A 24,898-nucleotide genomic window follows, 5' to 3' on the forward strand; every position below is an offset into this window, starting at 1 on the left:
GGAACACTGCAGTTTGTGAATAGAGCAAATCTGGAATAGCTCGGGAAACACTGCAGCATGTGAATAGAGGAAATTTGGCAGAGCTCTGGGGAACACAGCAGTTTGTGGGTAGAGTAAACCTAACAGAGATGTAGGGAACACAGCAGTTGGGGTAGAGTAAACCTAATAGAGATGTAGGGAACACAGCAGTTTGTAGGTTGAGTAAACCTAATAGAGATGTAGGGAACACTGCTGTTTGTGGGTAAAGGAAACATGGAGAGAACTCTGAGGAACACTGCTGTTTGGGTGTAGAGGAAACCTAACAGAGCTGTAGGGAACACTGCTGTTTGTGGGTAGAGAGGAAACCTAACAGAGCTGTAGGGAGCACTGCTGTTTGTGGGTAGAGGAAACCTGACAGAGCTCTGGGGGACACAGCTGTTTTGTAGGTAGAGGGAACTTGACAGAGCTCTCGAGAGCACTGCAGTTTGTGGATAGAGGAAAGCTGACACAGCTCTGAGGAACACCGCTGTTTGTGAATAGAGCAAATGTGGAACAGCTCAGGGGAACAATGCAGCATGTGAATAGAGGAAATTTGCAGAGCTCTGAGGAACATTGCTGTTTGGTTGTAAGAGGAAACCTAACAGAGCTATAGGGAACACCGCTGTTTGTGGGTAGAGGAAACCTGTCAGAGCTTTGGGAACACAGCTGTTTGTGTGTAAAGGAAACCTAAAAGAGCTGTGGGGAATACCGCTGTTTGTGGGTAGAGAAACCTGACAGAGCTCTGGGGGAACACTACTCTTTGTGGGTAGAGGAAACCTGACAGAGCTCTGGGGAACACCGCTGCCTGCGGGTAGAGGAAATCTGACAGAGCTCTGTGGAACACTGCTGTTTGTGGGTAGAGGAAAGCTGACACAGCTCTGAGGAGTAGCTACTGCTGTTTGGCAGGCAGTTCTCTTACCTCAACCATGATCAGCAGTATGATCATCCACTCCAGTCTGATGTGGATGATTGTCATTCAGGTGGGAGATCAGTAGTTCTGTCAGTTCACAACAATGGTTTAACTTCTCGTTCATCACCTGTAACAAAAGCACTCAGTAGAATTATCAGTTCTGTCAGTTCACAACCATGGTTTAACTTCTCGTTAATCACCTGTAACAAAAACACTCCGCAGAGATTAACAGTTCTGTCAGTTCACAGCCATGGTTTAACTTCTTGTTCATCACCTGTAACAGAAGCACTCAGTAGAAATCAACAGTTCTGTCAGTTCACAACAATGGTTTAACTTTTCGTTCATCACCTGTAACAAAAACACTCAGTGAAAATCAACAGTTCTGTCAGTTCACAGCCATGGTTTGACTTCTCGTTCATCACCTGTAACAGAAGCACTCAGTAGAGATCAACAGTTTCTGTCAGTCCACAGCAATTGGTATAACTTTTCATTCATCACCTGTAACAGAAGCACTCAGTAGAGATCAAAAGTTCTGTCAGTTCACAGCCATGGTTTAACTTCTCGTCATCACCTGTAACAAAAACACTCCATAGAGATCAACAGTTCTGTCAGTTCACAGCCGTTGTTTAACTTCTCATTCATCACCTGTAACAGAAACACTCAGCAGAGATCAACAGTTCTGTCAGTCCACAGCAATGGTATAACTTTTCATTCATCACCTGTAACAGAAGCACTCAGCAGAGATCAACAGTTCTGTCAGTCCACAGCAATGGTATAACTTTTCATTCATCACCTGTAACAGAAACACTCAGTAGAGATCAACAGTTCTGTCAGTTCACAGCAATGTATAACTTCTCATTCATCAACTGAATAACAAATGAAGATGTTCTATATTTTTGCCACTAGTACTTGATTGGATAATGAACTTGATACAAATATACATGAGTTATTGAGTCAGGTGGTTTTGCTATTTTCTGTCTGTTGGATTGAGCCATGTGTCCATAAAGCTACCTGTATAATATGAGACGTGTCTGACTTCAAGATTTTTCAAGAGAAACTTGTAAAATGACATCACAGTGGGCAATTTTTTCCATTATCAAACACTGAAGAGGCAAAATTTGGTTGAGAATGCGACAGGTTGGATAAAAATTAAGCTGTATTAGTAAATTGTTCAGGATGTCAATAAATTTGATTACCTTTTGAAGTCCAACCTTCCACTCAACCTTTGCAATCTTGTATATATACCACATACACCTGATGATAGAAGTCTCTAACGGAAGCTTTTCTGTGTTTTTTTGTTGTTTTGTTCATCACTATAAACACTGAGTACATGTTAACAACTCCTCACCTATGTCCTCTTGGAATGTTCAGGTAGACAAAAGCCTGTTGGTACAATGTCTCCAGTTGTTCTCTGTCCCAGTAAAAGTCTGGAGGGTCCAGCAAATCTGAGCTCAAGTTGATCAAATGTCTGCAGAAAATGAGCACTGAACTGAGTATATATTAAGGATAAACAATTTACATTTTAATAATATTTCCAAAAGACTAATAAAAAAACAAATAAAGTTTATAAAATCTTGCCAAGGAAAGATCACAAAATAAATTCTGATTTTCCTCAATCACGAGTCTGTCAACGTATACAGATATAGAGAACCTGTTGAACATGAGCGGAACACTAACCTCAAGTGACAGCTCTCCAGTTTCTGAAGCACCTCTTGTTTTGTCATTTTGATTCTCCTGCCAACCTTCATATCCTGAATGAGGAAATGTAAAGAAATCATTCCACAAAGCTTTCTAACTATAAATACATGCAGGCACAGTATTATAGGCAACAATTTCCTCTGGTACCTGATGACAAAGGGGTATAAGAGAGACTTGAAAGAAGAGGCATTTGTTTTGGTACCTGATGACAAAGTGGTATTAAAGGTGACCTGAAGGAGGAGACATTTTGTTCTCGTACCTGATGACAAAGGGTATAAGGCCTTAGGGTGAACTGAAGGATGAGAAATTTGTTCTGCTACCTGATGGCAAAGGGGTATAAAGGTGAACTGAAGGAATAGACATTTGTTCTCGTACCTGATAACAAAGGGGTATGAGGGTGACCTGAAGGAGGACATATTTGTTCTCGTACCTGATGACAAAGGGGTATGAGGGTGAACTGAAGGAGGACATATTTGTTCTGGTACCTGATGGCAAAGGGTGAACTGAAGCAACAGACATTTGTTCTGGTACCTGATGACAAAGGGGTATAAGGGTGACCTGAAGGAGGACATATTTGTTCTGGTACCTGATGACAAAGGGGTATAAGGGTGACCTGAAGGAGGAGAAATTTGTTCTGGTACCTGATGACAAAGGGGTATAAGGGTGAACTGAAGGATGAGAAATTTGTTCTGCTACCTGATGGCAAAGGGGTATGAGGGTGAACTGAAGGAATAGACATTTGTTCTGGTACCTGATGACAAAGGGGTATGAGAGTGAACTAAAGGAGGAGACATTTGTTCTGGTACCTGATGGCAAAGGGGTATAAGGGTGAACTGTAGGAGGACATATTTCTTCTCGTACCTGATGGCAAAGGGTATAAGGGTGAACTGAAGGAGGAGACATTTGTTCTCGTACCTGATGACAAAGGGTATAAGGGTGAACTGAAGAGGAGACATTTGTTCTGGTACCTGATGACAAAGGGGTATAAGGGTGACCTGAAGGAGGAGACATTTGTTCTGGTACCTGATGACAAAGGGTATAAGGGTGACCTGAAGGAGGAGACATTTGTTCTGGTACCTGATGACAAAGAGGTATAAGGGTGACCTGAAGAGGAGACATTTGTTCTGGTACCTGATGACAAAGGGGTATAAGGGTGAACTGAAGGAGGAGACATTTGTTCTCGTACCTGATGACAAAGGGGTATAAGGGTGAACTGAAGGAGGAGACATTTGTTCTGGTACCTGATAACAAAGGGGTATAAGGGTGACCTGAAGGAGGAGAAATTTGTTCTCGTACCTGATGACAAAGGGGTACAAGGGTGACCTGAAGGAGGAAACATTTGTTCTCGTACCTGATGACAAAGGGGTATGAGGGTGACCTGAAGGAATAGACATTTGTTCTGGTACCTCATGCAAAGGGGTATAAAGGTGAACTGAAGGAGGAGAAATTTGTTCTCGTACCTGATGACAAAGGGGTACAAGGGTGACCTAAAGGAGGAGACATTTGTTCTGGTACCTGATAGCAAAGGGGTATGAGGGTGAACTAAAGGACGAGACATTTGTTCTGGCACCTGATGGCAAAGGGGTATGAGGGTGACCTGCAGGAGGAGACATTTGTTCTGGTACCTGATGGCAAAGGGGTATAAGGGTGAACTGAAGGAATAGGCATTTGTTCTCGTACCTGATGACAAAGGGGTATGAGGGTGACCTGAAGGAGGAGACATTTGTTCTGGTACCTGATGACAAAGGGGTATAAGGGTGACCTGAAGGAGGAGACATTTGTTCTGGTACCTGATGACAAAGGGGTATAAGGGTGAACTGAAGGAGGAGACATTTGTTCTGGTACCTGATGACAAAGGCGTATAAGGGTGACCTGAAGGAGGAGACATTTGTTCTGGTACCTGATGACAAAGAGGTATGAGGGTGACCTGAAGGAGACATTTGTCCTCGTACCTGATGACAAAGGGGTATAAGGGTGACCTGAAAGAGGAGACATTTGTTCTGGTACCTGATGACAAAGGGGTATAAGGGTGACCTGAAGGAGGAGACATTTGTTCTGGTACCTGATGACAAAGGGGTACAAGGGTGACCTGAAGGAGGAGACATTTGTTCTGGTACCTGATGACAAAGGGGTATAAGGGTGAACTGAAGGAGGAGACATTTGTTCTCGTACCTGATGACAAAGGGGTATGCGGGTGACCTGAAGGAGGAGAAATTTGTTCTGGTACCTGATGGCAAAGGGGTATGCGGGTGACCTGAAGGAGGAGACATTTGTACTCGTACCTGATGACAAAGGGGTATAAGGGTGACCTGAAGGAGGACATATTTGTTCTGGTACCTGATGACAAAGGGGTATAAGGGTGAACTGAAGGAGGAGACATTTGTTCTCGTACCTGATGACAAAGGGGTATAAGGCCTTAGGGTGAACTGAAGGATGAGAAATTTGTTCTGCTACCTGATGGCAAAGGGGTATAAGGGTGAACTGAAGGAATAGACATTTGTTCTCTTACCTGATGACAAAAGGGTATAAGGGTGACCTGAAGGAGGAGACATTTGTGCTGGTACCTGATGACAAAGGGGTATGAGGGTGACCTGAAGGAGGAGACATTTGTTCTCGTACCTGATGACAAAGGGGTATAAGGGTGAACTGAAGGAGGAAACATTTGACATTTGTTCTTGTACCTGATGACAAAGGGGTATGAGGGTGACCTGAAGGAATAGACATTTGTTCTGGTACCTCATGGCAAAGGGGTATAAAGGTGAACTGAAGGAGGAGAAATTTGTTCTCGTACCTGATGACAAAGGGGTATAAGGGTGACCTGAAGGAGGAGACATTTGTTCTCGTACCTGATGACAAAGGGGTATGAGGGTGACCTGAAGGAATAGACATTTGTTCTGGTACCTCATGGCAAAGGGGTATAAAGGTGAACTGAAGGAGGAGAAATTTGTTCTGGTACCTGATGACAAAGGGGTATAAGGGTGACCTAAAGGAGGAGACATTTGTTCTGGTACCTGATGGCAAAGGGGTATGAGGGTGAACTGAAGGACGAGACATTTGTTCTGGCACCTGATGACAAAGGGGTATGAGGGTGACCTGCAGGAGGAGACATTTGTTCTGGTACCTGATGGCAAAGGGGTATGAGGGTGAACTGAAGGAATAGGCATTTGTTCTGGTACCTGATGACAAAGGGGTATGAGGGTGACCTGAAGGAGGAGACATTTGTTCTGGTACCTGATGACAAAGGGGCATAAGGGTGACCTGAAGGAGGAGACATTTGTTCTGGTACCTGATGACAAAGGGGTATAAGGATGACCTGAAGGAAGAGACATTTGTTCTGGTACCTGATGACAAATGGGTATAAAGGTGACCTGAAGGAGGAGACATTTGTTCTGGTACCTGATGACAAAGGGGTATAAGGGTGACCTGAAGGAGGAGACATTTGTTCTGGTACCTGATGACAAAGGGGTATAAGGGTGACCTGAAGGGGGAGACATTTGTTCTGGTACCTGATGACAAAGGTGTATAAGGGTGAACTGAAGGAGACATTTGTTCTGGTACCTGATGGCAAAGGGGTATAAGGGTGACCTGAAGGAGGAGACATTTGTTCTTCTCGTACCTGATGACAAAGGGGTATAAGAGTCACCTGAAGAAGGCAACATTTGCACACACACTGATGTCATAGCGGTAAAGGGGAAAACACAAGTTCTAAGTTCCCTGTTTATAAATGTGTGGTTCAAAATACATCATTTTAACACTTAAACTAACCGCAAAATCCAATTTATTGCACGGATATATTTAAGAAACAACACTGACCATCGGGAGCTAATAGGCTTTTGCATGACAACCAATTATCATGTGACGCTTTGAGTGCTAGTGATTGGCCAAGTTCATAAGGGCTGCTACACCTTGGCTGTTTGGAGTGAATTGTCCGTCAGTGCCATATCTCCAATGCTAAACTTCGTCTTCTCGGCTTTCAAAACTTGGTATAATTTTTTTACATATTTTTCTGTGATAACTTTGTCATATATCATTTTTTCTATGTGGATATAGTGGTACACTTTGTGTTCACTTTAAAGTCCAAAGCAACAACCACATCTTGCTATATAAATATATGTATATATATATACACGTACACATACATGTACAGAAAATTGACTGACTTACATGTACATACATAAACCCGTGATTCTAATGTGTTGTACAATGTATATGCAGCTCTATGACTTATTATTATAAAATCACCTCCAGAACTGGTTCTATGGACTCCACAAATTTGTCCAAGGAAGCCTCCCAAATGCCCAGCTTGACAGACAGCGAGAGAGCGTTGGAGAATGCATATTTGACGAGGGTGGTCTGAGCAGAGCTCTCTTCTGTATCAACATCCTGACGCTCCTGAATGTGAATAGTGCCAGATGTGAGACTGGGAGTCTTTCTGAAAACACAAGCACTTTCTCAAAAACAAACACAAGGACTCTCTGAAAACAAACAGCGGCTGCCTAGCCAGCACAGCACTAGAATTCAGGAGCCTATTATTATTTGTGGTCAGTGTGAGCCCGCAGATGGTCATGGGTTTACCCCCGGGCTCTGCCAGGTTTTTCCCCACACCATAATGGTGGCCACCGTCGTGTAAGTGAAACACTCTTGACAATGGCGTAAAGACCCAAATAAATAAATAAATAAATAAGTACCCCAATTCTTCAACCTCTTGGCATATGAATGAGCAATTTTCAGTGCAATTTATGCATGTTTATAATTACATTTTGGAGAGAAAATGACATTGGCTGGATTGGCCAATTTCAGGGCTTCACAAAAAGTATGATTTTATCAGTCTCCACACAATAATGCCCCCCCCCCCCCCACCCCCCGCCCAGAATAAGCTTGAACAATCACCCTGCAAACATGTGAATCGAACGAAGACTTAGAGTAAATCAAAACAAACACATTAGGCAAGCACTTTCTCAAACCAAATACAAGCACTATCTCGAAACAATCACAAGCACTTTCTCAAACCAAACACAAGCACTTTCTCAGATGAACAAATGATACGTGGAAATATACATTAGTTGCACAATTTTGTTATCCTTAAATCATTTTCAACCGTCATCAAAGGTATCTTCAAACTCACATGAAACATATAAAAACAATGGATTATGGATTTATGGCACCTTTATAGCTGCAGTATTTTAACAATACTGTGTTGACACTATAAAGACATATAGGTTTCGGCACTGACTACAGCACTAATTAATGACTTTCCAATCATGTTCTTGGGTGAAAGCTGAATAGAAAATGGTAATGCTACTATGTATAGACATCACGATTGGTAATGCTACTATGTATAGACATGATGACTGGTAATGCTACTATGTATAGACATCACGACTGGTAATGTTACTGTGTATAGTTTATTATTTATTTATTTGATTGGTGTTTTACGCCGTACTCAAGAATATTTTACTTATACGATGGCGGCCAGCATTATGGTGGGAGGAAACTGGCCAGAGCCCGGGGGGCTACTATGTATAGACATGACGATTGGTAATGCTACTACGTACAGACATGATGTTTGGTAATGCTCCTATGTATAGACATGTCGATTGGTAATGCTACTATGTATAGACATCACGACTGGTAATGTTACTGTGTATAGACGTCAAACCTGCTAGTGTTACTCGCTGTATAAACATCATGACTGGTAATGTTACTATCTGTGTACCATGACCGGTAATGTTAATGTATAGACATCATCACTGCTAATGTTACTCACTGTGTAAAAATCATAACTAACAACGTTAGTAACTGTATCACAGTTGGTAATGTTATTAAATGTGCATCATGACTGATACTGTTACTGTATAGACATCATGACAGGTAGTGTTACAAACTGTATAGACATTAAGACAGGTAATGTTACTCACTGTGTATAGACAAAGTCCATCTTCTCCAATTCATGCTCTATCAGACTTACACTATACACATTCTCTGAGAACTTCTCAACAAATTTCAGCACTTCAGCTCTCTGTTAAAAGAAAAGACCATTTTAGTTTAATACCAAAAAACACACATAAATAGTTTTCCATATCGCTTTACTGGACTTCACCTCAAACAACATGCATCTTGAAGGTGTCCATGCATATAGTTTACAAATTGTAACAGCATATTCACACAAAGAATTTCCTTGAATAAAAAAGACTGTCACATGGACATGTATAATTGTTAAACCTAACTAAATTTAGAAAGCAGTTCCCAAGATTCTAATAACTTATCATATTCAAAAAGACAAGTAGCATAAATAGATCTTTGACAAAACTGATAAAAAAACGGAGAGAAGAATTCTTCACTCCTATGATAGAGACAAGTTCAAGTTTATGGATAAAGGAAACCTTTACTAACAGAGCCTGAAGCAAACCATTGTTATTCTCCAGGTTCATGTCCCTGACAAACCTCCTGACTTCACCCGTAACCTCAATGGTCAGGGGCTGAGATCAGCCAGTGACTCCATTAGTATGGGGCCGAGGTCAGCCAGTGACCCCATTGGTCAGGGGCCGAGATCAGTCAGCGACCCCATTGGTCAGGGGCCGAGATCAGCCAGTGACTCCACAGGTATGGGGCCCGAGATCAGCCATCAAACCCACTTATCTGGGGCAGAGTTCAGCCACTGACCCCATTGGGCTACAGAAAAACAATTCAGCTGAGTGAACCAGCAATACCTCTATAACATTATACGACCCAACATCTGATAATATCAAAGTAATGTATCAACAAACTCCTACTTCTGTCTCTGGCATGTTCCAAAACACGGCACAGCCCTCCCTGAAACAAAGTGGGAAAGATTATGGTGGGAAAGATTATGGTGAGAAAGATTAGAAAAACAAACACCATGGCCTATGGATATTTACAGGTGTTTGGTTCAAACTTTATTACTCAAAACTGGGGCAACCATGATACAAAGAAAATGCTTTGGCAGGGTTAACTTACCTGTCCATCTAGTTGAGTCACTTACTAGATTTACCTTCAATGTAGGAAGAGTGATGGTCAGGTTTTTACATGTAAAACCAAATGTAGGAATACAAGAAAGTCTGGATTGATGTTTAATGGGTATAGTTTGAAGATATACTTACTGATCTCATTGGTATTTTATTCTGTGCACAAGAAACCACTATCTTGTGGCTTTATTAAGACTCAAACTCATTATCTACACAGACATATATGACCTATCTAGTACCAGGTACATAATTTTGTGTTTGAAACAGTCAGTGCTTCCAAAGCAATTTTATCCTTTCATGAAGTGTTTTGTTTATATTCGCTGTGATAACACTACATTTACCTGAAGAAGAAGACTTCACGCTGTGTTTCATCCACCTTGTATTTGGCACACACATACAGGGCATTCTCCACATCTGAAGATAAAAACACCTTTCTGTTCAATATTATTTCTTTTTACAGCAATAACTGGATATGCAATATGTGCATTACAATTTTTACATCATAATCCAGACTTTTCTGCTGCAAAACAACAGTAAGATTTATTAATGAAGGTACCCTAATTACTTATATTATGCACGTTTTTAAAATCATATAGGAGACAAAACTACATCGGTTGAACTGGCTGATTTCAGGGCTTCACAAAAAGTACAACTTTATCAGTCTACACAAAGTAATGCCCCCAGAATTTGCTTGAATAAACACCTTCGAAACATGTGAAAAGTTTGAAGAATAAAGGTAACAATGAAATTAGGCTTGGGCACGCAAAAATGATCTTTAACTACTATGGCAGCACAAGTTAAAAACATAATCTGAAACGACTGCTCTGAGGAAGAGACCGCTGGAAGAATCTGAATTACGTGCCAAACATTGCTGGGACCAAGATGAGGAGACACAAATGCGTGAGTTAATTGATCAAGGCCTGGTTTCTGTTTAATATGAACATATTTTATTGTGCTGAACAAAGGGATTGGGAAAAGGTCTGGCTTGGGATGTAATACCCAGCAATTCCCATCAAACCCACAGCTGTCATGGTGAAGTTGATGGACATTCACAGGAAAGGTTAAATATGTATGTACATGTACATGTAACTGTATGCTAGGGATTTCATATCATACTTAAACAATTTTTCAGTTATATGGTCACGAGGTTTTTGTACATATAGGCTGTGCCCTCTGGTGACAGGACAAGTCCATGTGCTGCTACCACTGATATATCCTGCCCAAGACACCAGACACCCTACCCAGTCACATTATACTAACACCCGGCCAACCACTCCTGTTTCCTTGCTCTAAACTCTCAGTGCTGAGTTCCAAGTGAATTTCTACATCTTTATATCCCAACTAAAATTGGAGGAATCATTTGTATTACATACATTTGTATTAAAACACTAGAGAGAATCTGTCAACACCTAACCTTCAGGCAGACTTAAGGGGAGACAGAGGCCCTAACGTTCTAAAACACTGTAGGGAAAGTGTTAACACCTAACTGTCAAACAGATTTGAGACAAAATAAAGGCCTGCTGTTCTAAAATACTGTAGAGAAGGTGTTTACACCTAACCTTCAGTCAGGCTTGAGCCAAAACAGTTAGGCGGCTGTTCTAAAACACTACAGAGAAAGTGTTAATGTCTAACCTTCCGGCAGACTTGAGATGAGACAGAGGTCCTGTTGTTCTAAAACACTGTAGAAAAAGTGTTACCACCTAACCTTCCGGCACACTTGAGATGAGATTGAGGCCCTCCTGTTCTAAAACACTGTAGAAAAAGTGTTACCACCTAACCTTCTGGCACACTTGAGACGAAATAGAGGTCCTGCTGTTCTAAAACACTGTAGAACAAGTGTGACCACCTAACCTTCGGGCAGACTTGAGACGAGATAGAGGCCCTGTTGTTCTAAAACACTGTAGAAAAAGTGTTACCACCTAGCCTTCGGGCAGACTTGAGACGAGATAGAGGTCCTCCTGTTCTAAATCACTGTAGAAAAAGTGTTAACACCTACCCTTCCGGCACACTTGAGACGAGACAGAGGCCCTGCTGTTCTAAAAAACTGTAGAAAAAGTTTTAACACCTAACCTTCGGGCAGACTTGAGACGAGATAGAGTGAGTGCTTGGGGTTTAACGTCGTACTCAACAACTGAGACGAGATAGAGGCCCTGCTGTTCTAAAACACTGTAGAAAAAGTGTTAACACCTAACCTTCGGGCAGGCTTGAGACGAGATAGAGGTCCTGCTGTTCTAAAACACTGTAGAAAAAGTGTTACCACCTAACCTTCGGGCAGACTTGAGACGAGATAGAGGCCCTCCTGTTCTAAAACACTGTAGAAAAAGTGTTAACACCTAACCTTCGGGCAGACTTGAGACGAGATAGAGTGAGTGCTTGGGGTTTAACGTCGTACTCAACAACTGAGACGAGATAGAGGCCCTGCTGTTCTAAAACACTGTAGAAAAAGTGTTAACACCTAACCTTCGGGCAGGCTTGAGACGAGATAGAGGTCCTGCTGTTCTAAAACACTGTAGAAAAAGTGTTACCACCTAACCTTCGGGCAGACTTGAGACGAGATAGAGGCCCTCCTGTTCTAAAACACTGTAGAAAAAGTGTTAACACCTAACCTTCCGGCAGACTTGAGACGAGACAGAGGCCCTCCTCTTCTAAAACACTGTAGAAAAAGTGTTAACACCTAACCTTCGGGCAGACTTGAGATGAGATAGAGGCCCTCCTGTTCTAAAAAACTGTAGAAATAGTGTTACCACCTAACCTTCAGGCAGACTTGAGACGAGACAGAGGTCCTGCTGTTCTAAAACACAGTAGAAGAAGTGTTACCATCTAACCTTCGGGCAGACTTGAGACGAGATAGAGGCCCTGCTGTTCTAAAACACTGTAGAAAAAGTGTTACCACCTAACCTTCGGGCAGACTTGAGACGAGATAGAGGCCCTGCTGTTTTAAATCACTGTAGAACAAGTGTTACCACCTAACCTTCGGGCAGACTTGAGATGAGATAGAGGCCCTCCTGTTCTAAAACACTGCAGAAAAAGTGTTAACCCCTAACCTTTGGGCAGACTTGAGACGAGATAGAGGCCCTGCTGTTCTAATGCTGTGCTCAAATCTTCCAGGTGATACTCCTCTGATGTGGCATAAGCTGTCACCTCATACACTTGGTCCTGACACAACAAACAGAATTCAGGACTTTTGTCAAGACACAGTTTATTCAACTGGTACACTTCTGATGAACTCCTTGGCAACCCCCAAATGAACAACAGGCATTTTCACCTAAAGTTTGGTATATAAAAATCCATTTTTTTTCAGCACATAAAGGCATTAAAATGATAATTTTGAGATCAATACTTAAATTTTGCTGATAAGAAATTAACCTAACTCTACAAAAAAATATTAAGCAGCCATGTAATGAATCAATTAGAATCAGGCAAAATGGTTAACTTGAAAAATTTTAAACTTCAGGTGAAAACAAAGTAATAGGTCTACATGATAATTGTCAACACACACACACAAAAAATGCATAAAACCAGCCTCATTATCTAGAGATTTTAAATGCCATATTACTCAGATTAATAAACTGTTTATAAATATTTTTCACACTTTAACAGTATATACAGGGGTGGTTAATTATGTATATATAATAAATATAGATACTAATCTTTTAGCAATAATTAATCCTCATTTAACTCTACAGAATCTCTTAATGCCACTAATATACATGGTTAACACCTAGAGCTTACAGTTAAAATGTGCAACAAATAAGAGTGACTTGTGGCAGCGCTTCACTGACTTCTACAGACAAAACCTAACAACAAATACCTTGTCCCTAGATCTTGACACAGCCACTTTCTTCTTAGCGGGTCTCTTTGCTATCACAGCTTGTACATTTTTCTGTATGCTGTTTGCTATGGGAGGGGCGAATAACTCTGTTGTGGAGTTGAAAAGCCTTACACACCCAACAGAAATCCGAGTCTGTAGAAATGGTTCCGAAGCTCTCAGTAAACCGTTTCCAGCATTTTCAGTCCGTGTATAACAAGACCCAAACCGACATATATTTGTATATAATGGTGGACGATATATGCAGGCTTTTAGCCATAGCCTTGCTGGCTTTATCAACGTCTGAAGCGGCTTCATCTCTGGGTTCCTGCTTAACCTCTGTGTTATAACAGACGATCTCCTTCACGACTGGACATTTTACTCTTATCTGGAAAAGAATAATGGTTAAATAAGCTTACAAATTCATCTTTCCAACAATGAAAATGTCTAGAATTGTACATCTAGTATTATTTGCATAGTCTAATCACAATCTACATCTAAGTCATTTATCCTTTATAAATTATACTTACATACCACACATATACATGTATGCCATAACTCAAACAGCCAAATCTCATACGTGATAAGTGAAATAATCATTTATGCATTTAAACAGATTTAAATTAAGAAACATATGCCACACTCAGCACTGTTTTCAAAAATATTTCACATATACATGATATACCACAGCAGTTGGTGTCACAGGTGGAGGAAACTACATCAAAGTCTAACGAATCTTCCCCACGTGTAATGAACACATATTGATGATGGGATCAATCAATCAGCCATAGCAAGGCTATGGCTAAAAGCCTGCATCAAAAACACAACCTGATGAGTTGTGATCACATGCAGCTACAGTAACTACATCAAAAACTGCAGTGGTAAAGGACAAAAGTCTGGTAATGGCCGTAATTTTACATTAAAAATGACGCTGAAGCAGCAGACTGACGCTCAAGTTAGTGTGTTAGGTAAGGTCATGATCCATTATGAGTACAGCTAACAAGACATGTAGGCTGTACACTGTGTCTCAGTGCAAGACTCCTAAAAACTGCATGAGTGAGGGTCATAATATGCAAATAATCTTATGCATCTTGTTTTACTAAACTACAACTCTTCTGCACAGAAAAGGGGCAAAATATCGCACAACACATTCGATTACATTTCACATTATATCTGGGCCGCTCAAATCAGAGCTACACATACTGGCGAATAGACAGGGAAAGACAGTGTTATAATACTGTGTTATGTCTGAATTTTAAAATAGCACATCAATTGTTTTGAAACCGTATTCTACAGTGAAGTAAAAGTATGAAGTGCCTGATGCTTTTTGACTAACAAGGAACTGTCACAAAAAAAATGTCTCCATCGTGACAGCTGCTAGTAGAGCACAAAAGCGAGATATCATGGAATTACCACTTGTATACGCCATGGTTGAGATAAAAAAAAATCCAGAAGAATAGTTGCAAAGCTGTTGGCGAATGTAATTTGACAGGTAAGTTTTGGCTCATATTTCAGTTCCCTCACAGAAATTTTAGTATGGATGTCTGCTCGGCTGCGAACTAGACCTTAACCAATATTAAAAGTTCACAGCTGATTTCCTGGCTAGGTAACATTACTGAATATTTGTTCTTGAATGTAGTTTCTTCAACATCAGTTTATTGGTCCCTCATTTCACCGTTCAGGACAAAAATCAGATAGAGTGTAAATATAAATGCAGTGCTTGGAGGCTTCTTGGGAATCGTCTCAGATTCTCACATCAGACTTGTTCTGAATTAAATTTGGCTGATGTAACGCCAGGTATCTTAGTGGTTGGAGTTGGAATTTATCTAGTTTCCACTATAGTTTCATGCTTGTTTGGACTTACTAGTGATGACACATGGGAACACCTACCTGGAATTGATAGCTGAGACGACTGTGACTACGGACAGACAAATTATTTGGTGCCCAGCAGTGGTATACTGAAGCCAGGAAGGGAAGTACGGAGGTGTTCAAGGTAAGCTTATGTAACAAGACAGGGCTGTGATAGTATGCGTATCACAGCCCTACAGAGCTACAGGTATCTACGCTTTTGTTAGCAGAGAAGCAGACGACGAAAAATCTGTCTGAGATTACCAGGTGAATAAACATGACCAGTGAGGTGACATCCCAGCAGTCGTACACAGAATACTTCCCCTGTTTAAGATTTGTCAAGTGTTTAGTTTTCTGCAGAGAGGGTGACAAATAATGACCAAACAAACACACTTACCCCACATCTTTCTGCTTTGTGGGGGCTGGCATCTTGGCTAGAACGCATACGCAACAGGTTACCTTGCTGATTGGATGAAATGCATGACGATCAAGGGGGATAACCTTTACGCCGTGTGGCTCAAGGGGAAATACTCATGATTGATCCGGAGAAACCCGCGATTTCTCATCAAGTGAAATCCAGTTGTAACATCTATTTATAAAATGCTGACGCATAGGACATATTTGTGAATTTTGCCAAGCTGGAGTGCATAAAGCTATAAAAGGCTCTTGAAAATGCAAATGGACAGAACTAGAACGGAAATGTGACTGTGTGGACAATAAAAATAGAATTTTGACAAACCCATCATTTTTTAAGCTTAAGAAAACCTAGTTTAGCTGAGTGAATACTCATGAAAAGTGTTAAACTCATGAAAAAGGCCAGTGGAAGCATTCTCAACTTCCTGTAGTTGCCTGACAAAACCGAACAACAGCTGCTAACCAAAATACAGTAGGATTGTGGGCGAACATGTAGATTGAGGTCTTCACTAAGAGAGATATCCACAACCAGTGATCCAGGACAGGCCTGGCCCTGGGATCACGAAGAGATCTCAGACTTATGTCAAAATTTCAGTCATTAAACTTGGTATGTTCCTTTCAGTTATTTTAACTGAAATTTGTTTTAGAGTAACATACCCCGAATTTATGCTGTCAAGCAATATTTTGACGTGAGAAATAACAATTTTAAAGTGATTTGAAATTTTTTACTTGTGTGATCCAAGATCACTTCCTAATTCCGGGGCCTGGTACTCATCATGGCAAACTTACAGTATAAAGTCAAAGTGATCACAGAATGTTGGTGGATAGTGAGGAATGGTTGGGTGGAGTGTGGTGAGTGGAGAGTGGTTACTGCTTATACTCAAGCATATGTTCTATTAATGTGATGGTTATACTGGCTTGCTCTCTGGTGGTAGGCCTACATGAAACCTGTGGATGGTTGTGGGTTTCCTCAGACACTGCCTCGGTTTCCTCCTATCATAATGCTGATCGTCATTGCAGAAGTGAAATCTTTGGTGTAAAACACCAATTAATTAAATAAATAATAAATTGATATGATTTTAGGCACTGGGCCAAACATGAATGAAACCATTGCTGTCTTTGCCAGCCATCTGATGAACCTCTTGATAAAATGCCAAGTAGCGATTCAAATTTCTGACCAACTGCTAACTAAATTCGAAATTGTCCAAGATTGCTCTGATTTTAGGTTGGCAAAATTATGTTCAGCCAAAGATGGCCCCAAACCTGTGTCAGAGGGCGCTCCATTCAAAAACCTGATGCAGTTGCTGTTGCATTATGTCACGGTGTTCGAGACAAAAATTGCCTGTCAAGTGTATCTCCACAACCTTGAGTTTGCAGTCACACATTTTCCGCATCTTTCTTTCTGAGGATTATTGCAAGCACATCAATCGGTTATTTTCCATTCAGCATCAAGATTCTTTGGTAATTCTCACTGTAGGCTTCTGTCAGCCTTGACATATGTGACATGGGCATGTTCACTTACCATGCCTGCTGGATTGCAACTTGTTCATTAATACCATGCCTGCTGGATTGCAACTTGTTCATAAATACCATGCCTGCTAGATTGCAACTTGTTCATTAATACCATGCCTGCTGGATTGCAACTTGTTCATCAATACTATGCCTGCAGGATTGCAACTTGTTCATAAATACCATGCATGCTGGATTGCAACTTGTTCATTAATAACATGCCTGCTGGATTGCAACTTGTTCATTAATACCATGCCTGCTGGATTGCAACTTGTTCGTCAATACTGTGCCTGCAGGATTGCAACTTGTTCATTAATACTATGCCTGCTGGATTGCAACTTGTTCATTAATACCATGCCTGCAGGATTGCAACTTGTTCATTAATACCATGCCTGCTGGATTGCAACTTGTTCATTAATACCATGCCTTCTGGATTGCAACTTGTTCATTAATACCATGCCTGCTGGACTGCAACTTGTTCATCAATACTATGCCTGCAGGATTGCAGCTTGTTCATTAATACCATGCCTGCTGGATTGCAACTTGTTCATTAACACCATGCCTGCTGGATTGCAACTTGTTCATTAATACCATGCCTGCAGGATTGCTTCTTGTTTAATTGACTGAGGGAGGCCAGAGTGTCTCGTTTAAACCATCAACTCCCATATGTTTTGTTGATACTTTTAATTTGTTGTTTGAAACAAGTTTTAACTTAGACAATCGTGGTCAGAAACTGGAGTAATTTAGCCCAGGGTAAACCACTGACATGACTGATCTTTGGCAAGCAAGTGATAAAACTTTCCCACAGATGTACTTATACATGTATATACCATAGTGGCAGAGGTCAGAGTGGTTTTCATTGGCTGTTCAGACTGTGCAAATGGTCACATGACCACCATAGACCACCATAGGCTTATTGTCACCTAGCGATTCAAAGGCAACTGAGTCATGGCCCGCTCCGTTGTACAAACTTTAAGCCTTATTTGTAATGGAAGACAAATCTTACACGTATTTTGAGAGGGGGGAGGTGTGAGCCAGCATTTACCCCAGAAAGATGGAGTTAGAGGAAGCCTCCACCCTGAATGTGTTCAAATAAAGGAAATGAAACCATGGTCCTATCCATGCAGCCACATATATGTACATATCGTGACTTCTGAGATATGGAAGTATGACGTTAAACCCCAAGCACTTACTCACCCACTCTGAGATATGGTGTCCAAATGCAGAACCTGATGCCCTCATGTTAAGGGATGTAAGCAATGGGAAGAGGGGTATACCCAGTGGGGAGAGGTATATAACAAGTCTGAAGAGAGGTATACTACATGGGAAGAGGGGTATAACAAGTAGAAAGAGGAATATAACAGATGCGAAAAAGGGATACGACAGGTGGGAAGACAAGTATAACAAGTGGGAAGAGGGGTATAACAAGTGCAAAGAAAGATGTATGTATAATGGGTGGGAAGAGAGGTGTGTGTATAATGGGTGGGAAGACAGGTGTGTGTATAATGGGTGGGAAGAGAGGTGTGTGTATAATGGGTGGGAAGAGAGGTGTGTGTATAATGGGTGGGAAGACAGGTGTGTGTATAATGGGTGGGAAGAGAGGTGTGTGTATAATGGGTGGGAAGAGAGGTGTGTGTATAATGGGTGGGAAGAGAAGTACGTGTGTAACAGGTGAGAAGAGAGGTGTATATGTAACAGGTAGAAATAGGGTCATCAGGGCAATTAACACAGGTACACAGACATGTTCACCTGAGCTCTGCCAGATTAATACAGCACGTTGATTGCTAGCGTTGTTTAGGTAATATATCATTGGCAGAATAATGGCATGTAAATCAAAGAAATGAACAGATGACAATAACAAACAAACTAGAATGAATCATAGTTGAGAGGTTTATTGGCTTTCCAGTATATGATCACTGCTGCAGGTGACTGGCTAGTGACTGGCATAATGATATTATAATGACACATTAAAACATCTAACCCTTATATGCACGTGTGTGAGCTACATGTAGCTGTAACCAAAAGCTGTGATGATGTTAATGGGCAATACTGTCCATGCACCATGCACTGTTACATGTACATGTAGTTGTGGATTTGCTGTTCAGTTCTGCTTGGCTTTTCACAGTATCATGGAACAACTGCAGATTGGTTAACAGGTGCTCTGTACATCTGAAAATTATACCGTGTGGCTTACTATTTCACAGCAATGTGAGGCCCAAACACATTAGTAGAGGGCCATTATTTAAACAAAACTGCTGGATATCTATATAACACAACAACTATTCTGCTAAAAGAAATTTACAAAAAAAAAAAAAAAAAAAAAAAAAAACAATATATGAAAGGGTTTTATTCAGTTTTCATTCTGTTAATCAGAATTCATATTAAAACAGTCAAAAAATTTTAAAAAAATAAATTAAAAAAAAAATTATGAAAGGGTTTCATTCAGTTTTCATTTTATCAATCAGAATTCATATAATAAAAAAGTCAACCTTAGCATTACTCTATCAAGTCTCTAAAACTGTGTATAAACCTTCAAACTGTCAAATTTTGACATTTCCTAAGTACATGTGTACATGCACAGTTGTATATGACTGCTTCTACAATTTCGACTGTTTAATTTTGTGTCTGGTATAAGTCATACCACCACCTGATATCCATACTGGCAATGATGGATTCATCAGTATAGCACAGGTATGTTTCAGAGATCAGAGGTCACCATGTGGAAATGATTCAATGGGATTTTCAATAATGTCAATACATTTATGCCTTAAAAATGTTACATTGTAATTTCATGGACAAATCACCAACTTCCACCAATTATTATATCAATAAATCTTTACACTTGCCTTTTAGCAAGCCATGTTATGCTATACTTATAAAAATTAACTACCTTTCTAATCATATTAAAAGCACTATGTCCAACCCTATGCTAGCATATAAAATATAGATTACTTTATGTTAGCTAAAACAACTGTACTACTCTAACAGCTATAAACTAGTCATTTACTTTCAACTCCACCTAAAATGTAATCATACATTTCAAACATTAACAAAAGTTGCTGCAAGTACATATTTTGGAAAACAATTGAGTACATATGAAAAGCAAATACGTGTACATTTAAAAAATAAATTCAAAGTAAAGTACATCTTACCCAGTTTTTAATATTTTATATATAAATAACATACACGTCTCCCTTATTACAACATAGCATGATATCACGATATCACGACTGCGTTTCACTAATTCCCCACCAAGCCGCTGCGAACGCCTGTATTGAACTTCTCAGTGAAAATAAAGACCTCTGTGTGGATCTGTGTCAAAACATTGTAACAAGAGAAAGGTGTATACATAATCCATGAAGAGTATTACCATAATGAACACAGGTAGCCACAATAATGAAATAAACATATATAAATATGCTTAGAACAGTGATATGAGATCTGAATGACATGTATACAAAGTAGGATATGTAAATTATAGATATGAACGTCCTTAAAACATGTAATATACATGGAGTGTAGTAAGGCAACATGAAGATATAAATACGCAAATGGAAAGCATAAAAGCCAGTTCTTTGTTCTGAAGTACATGTACATGGGCATGTTTATGCATTAAATAATAAAAATGTTGAAATCAAGCTTTGGCTTAAATAACAATATACAGGTTATCTTTTGGTATACAGATTCTTGCTATGTCACCGTGTTAATGATCATGACATGCTGTCATTCACCTTTATAATTGCATGTCAGGTGAGATGGGACTGGACATTTTCAGGTAGGGCCTCACCTCATGACAGGCCACGACTGGACACCTCTATAGCAGAACATCACTTTAATGAATCATTATTGTCTGTTCAGGGACCTCACCCGACATGAGTTCATGATTTTGTTACTCCTTACAACTTCATGAATTTGTTACTCCATACGAGTTCATGGTTTTGTTACTCCATCTGAGCTCATGATTTTGTTACTCCATCTGAGTTCATGGTTTTGTTACTCCATCTGAGCTCATGATTTTGTTACTCCATCTGAGCTCATGGTTTTGTTACTCCATCTGAGCTCATGATTTTGTTACTCCTTACAACTTCATGGTTTTGTTACTCCTTACAAGCTCATGATTTTGTTACTCCTTACAAGTTCATGATTTTGTTACTCCATCTGAGCTCATGATTTTGTTACTCCAAGAGCTCATGATTTTGTTTTTTCCATCTGATCTTTTGCCTTTTTTTAGTCCATATGAGTTCATGATTTTGATACTGAGTGTGAGTTTATGATTACTCCATAGGAGTTCATGATTTTGTTACTCCATGAGTTCATGATTTTGTTTTTTCCATCTGATCTTTTGCCTTTTTTTTTAGTCCATATGAGTTCATGATTTTGATACTGAGTGTGAGTTTATGATTACTCCATAGGAGTTCATGATTTTGTTACTCCATGAGTTCATGATTTTGATACTCTATATGAGCTCATGACTAAATATTTCGTAATAGTTCGTAAGTTTGGTAATCATACAATGCATTGCCATAGAAACAATGAAAGTATTGTTTGCAGATTGGTGTTAAAGGCACAAACGTTCTGTTACAGCCACTTTGATTGGTAGTTATGCTGACAGCTTAACATCAACTCAGTTTGAAAATTTCACCACTGCTTTTTCAAACATATGGAGAGTGAAACTGAAAGTTAATGTTGTTTCCAAATGAGCTGTCAGAATTGTGAATGAAATTATTGACAAAGTATCAGCAAATTGCTGACAACTATATCTAAGAGTACTTTAACTCATAAATCTAGACTTTTCAAAACATTGAATTCATTCAATTGTTTGAATTTTAAGGAGGATGGACAATCATAATGATGTCACACCACTTTTTCATTATATTTACCTAGTTAGACTTTTCGTGAATTTTATTTTAAGCAATCTTTTACTCGTGGATAATACATGAAAGCAAATACATACTGTTTAGATAGTTCATAAAGCCCAACACAGACAACCATTCACTGCATTTTATCCAAGAAAAGAAAAAAAAAATAAAGTAATATTTTAGGCATAGTTTACAGTTGCCAGTCTAATGAATATTACATTCACTTTTTAGTTTCTTTCACAGTATGATAAATATTATCAGATATCTTAATCCAACTAACGATGAATTTTGAATTAAGACTGGCACATACCGGTAATTATAGTTTACACATGTCCAACATTAAATGATAAAGATGTCTACATTAACTTGGTTCCACATCTAGAGATGCTTTCAATTTTGTAATGAATTACTTGTGAATATGTATCTACAGATAAATTAAAATAGTTGGTTGTTTGAAAAATAACTACTTAATTTTTACCTTTCGTCAAGTAAACTGTGTAACACATGTAAATACATGTAGGCATTTACAATACATGGCAATGAGTCTGTTTAAAGAGCTCTATACTGCATTCCACACACACTAGTTAACATTAAACTGATAATCAGTGTGATATTAAGACGTATATGTATGGCACTGACCATGAGCCAGATAGCAGTTTTGAGTGCCCATCGTTTCCCAAGTACTACCGTGTAGTACGTGTCACGCATGTATATTGTAAACAGAAGTACATAGGGATCCATTTATTTATTTATTTATTTATTTATTTGATTCGTGGTTTATGCATAGTGATCCATGCCATATTGCTACAACATTGTAGACTTTGCTGACAACCCAGGATTCACCTCTAGTTTTTGATGTGCATTTTTTAAGAAGTTTTCGAAGTCCATGGAAAGGTTTTTAGGTGTTGCAAAAATTCACACAAAATTATTGCAAGGATAATAATGCCTTTAATAATACAAGAAGATGTGCTGTTGATTTTCTCCCTAATAAGCACCATATACGTTCAGTGCACTCAAAACTGATATCTGCCTTATATAAGAGGAAACTTATATAAGTGGTTTCTTCATACTGCTTCCATGATTGGCTGGTGAACTCCGATCAAGCCCACCAGCCCTTTCTGGACTGCTATTGTCACTAATCCTGCATTGGACTGGTTAATCCGCACTCTCACAAGGTGTATCACCCTACTCCAGCAAGCTGAAAATGCTAATATAGTACAAACTGATGTATGGCATACATTACATACCTGGCAGTGAAAACCTGATGATTGCAGAAATGCATACATGACAACATGAATTTCTTTACAGTTAGAAAATCATTACAGTTTTCTATGCCATTCTCGGAAAGTCCATATAGTATTACAAACTGGCACTGTTTTTGCAACATTTGAGCAAATGATCAGAAAAGAACATAAAATGTAAGGAATGTTAAAACCTGTAGGCCACTCCGTCAACCCCAATTACAATAAAAAAAAAAAAAAAAATCATGAACTTACGAAAATAATTCACATGCATACATTGTATATATTAACAGTTGTTCATATAAATATGAAAGTGAATTTGTGAGTGCTTGTGCACCTGCATATATCTATGACATGTCCATGGGTGTTCTTTTCTACACGAACAGGGTACACACTACCTTCTCACATCTGAAAGAGCAACTATCGGTGCAATTTATACACCTTTTTTTTAGTCAGTTTTGGACGAAAAACTACACTGGTCGGTTTGGTGGATATCATGGCTTCCCAAAAAGTCCTCAGAATATGCTTAAATAAACACCTTGCAAACCTGTGAGAAGGCTGAAGAATTACAGTTCTAACATAACGATGAAAATGGTGCAGTATGAAACTTCATGTCGAGTCTGATTGTCTTTGCTAAATGCTATAGCTAGATAATTTACCTTGGTTGCAATAAAAAAAAAACTCTTGGGTGGAACAGATAAAATACCATTCACAATTAAATATATCAAGTGACAGTCGTTTGGAATGAAAGGGTCAATTTGTACAGTGGTTTGGGAAGAGAAATCCCTTGTACACAGAGGTACCCATGCCCGCAAAATCAGTCATTCTTCAATAGTAGACTATCCTATTTCCTTTAATTTTTAAGACAAGATATTAGTAGTGGTGAAAGCAAAGAATTCCATTTTTTTTACCCCAATTTTTGGACAAGTAAAGATATGAATATGTTTTCTGTTTGATGGACTAACCATGTGAAAAAAAAAATATTCCTGTTACAATTACACGTTGACTAAAAAAAGGAGTCAGGTGTCCCAAAAATTAGAAGAGTTAGGGTATAGGTTGATCAATGTACCAATGAAATACATATGTTGTTTAATACAATTACACAGGGCTCACCAACGGGATGAGGAAAAATCACCGAATACGCTAAAATAGTCACCACAGCTGGGATTCTCTACTGAAAATATATTGATGAATGAACCATAACACTTCTCCTTCAGTAGCTACTAACTACAAAAATATGACCGGTCAAAATAATCTATGTTGTCTTTAGAAGAGGGAAAGGTCTGGACAGCTGACAACAGCAGATTTTCGACGGTACATTTATTCCGCTGATTACTGGAGGGATTGCTGGACAATTAGAACAATGATTACCCTAAATAACCTAAAATTTTGTCCATGACTAAGTTGCTTAGTTCAGATTCTCGTCGGTCTGCTGATTTTGGAAAGGTGCTTTGAGAGGCGTTGATGAAGGTAGGATGATATCAAACTGGGAAAATGTAAATTTTAGCACCAGAAGTATTTAAATATCTCGTGACATTAAATATTTGCCTCCAAAAAAATGCTCTTTTGTGGTCGAATTTTTAGATCATTTATGGTAACCTGCTGAC

The 24,898-nt window shown here is 39.4% G+C and overlaps 1 protein-coding gene across 1 annotated transcript in view; it reads right to left on the reverse strand.

The window, feature by feature from the left end:
* The window catches only part of LOC135476627 (required for meiotic nuclear division protein 1 homolog), a 31,794-nt gene extending 16,093 nt beyond the window's left edge, over positions 1 to 15,701 (reverse strand). The window contains exons 1-7 of the mRNA XM_064756716.1: positions 15,666 to 15,701; positions 13,424 to 13,808; positions 12,657 to 12,768; positions 9,954 to 10,026; positions 9,400 to 9,439; positions 8,545 to 8,645; positions 6,869 to 7,058 (exon numbers count right to left, since the gene is read on the reverse strand). Coding sequence (XP_064612786.1) covers positions 6,869 to 7,058; positions 8,545 to 8,645; positions 9,400 to 9,439; positions 9,954 to 10,026; positions 12,657 to 12,768; positions 13,424 to 13,738 — 831 coding nt within the window. The 5' untranslated portion in view covers positions 13,739 to 13,808; positions 15,666 to 15,701. The remainder of the gene's footprint in view (positions 1 to 6,868; positions 7,059 to 8,544; positions 8,646 to 9,399; positions 9,440 to 9,953; positions 10,027 to 12,656; positions 12,769 to 13,423; positions 13,809 to 15,665) is intronic.
* Positions 15,702 to 24,898: the final 9,197 nt, after the last annotated feature.

This window comes from Liolophura sinensis, chromosome 10 (genome assembly GCF_032854445.1).
Source record: "Liolophura sinensis isolate JHLJ2023 chromosome 10, CUHK_Ljap_v2, whole genome shotgun sequence".
NCBI lineage: Eukaryota > Metazoa > Mollusca > Polyplacophora > Chitonida > Chitonidae > Liolophura > Liolophura sinensis.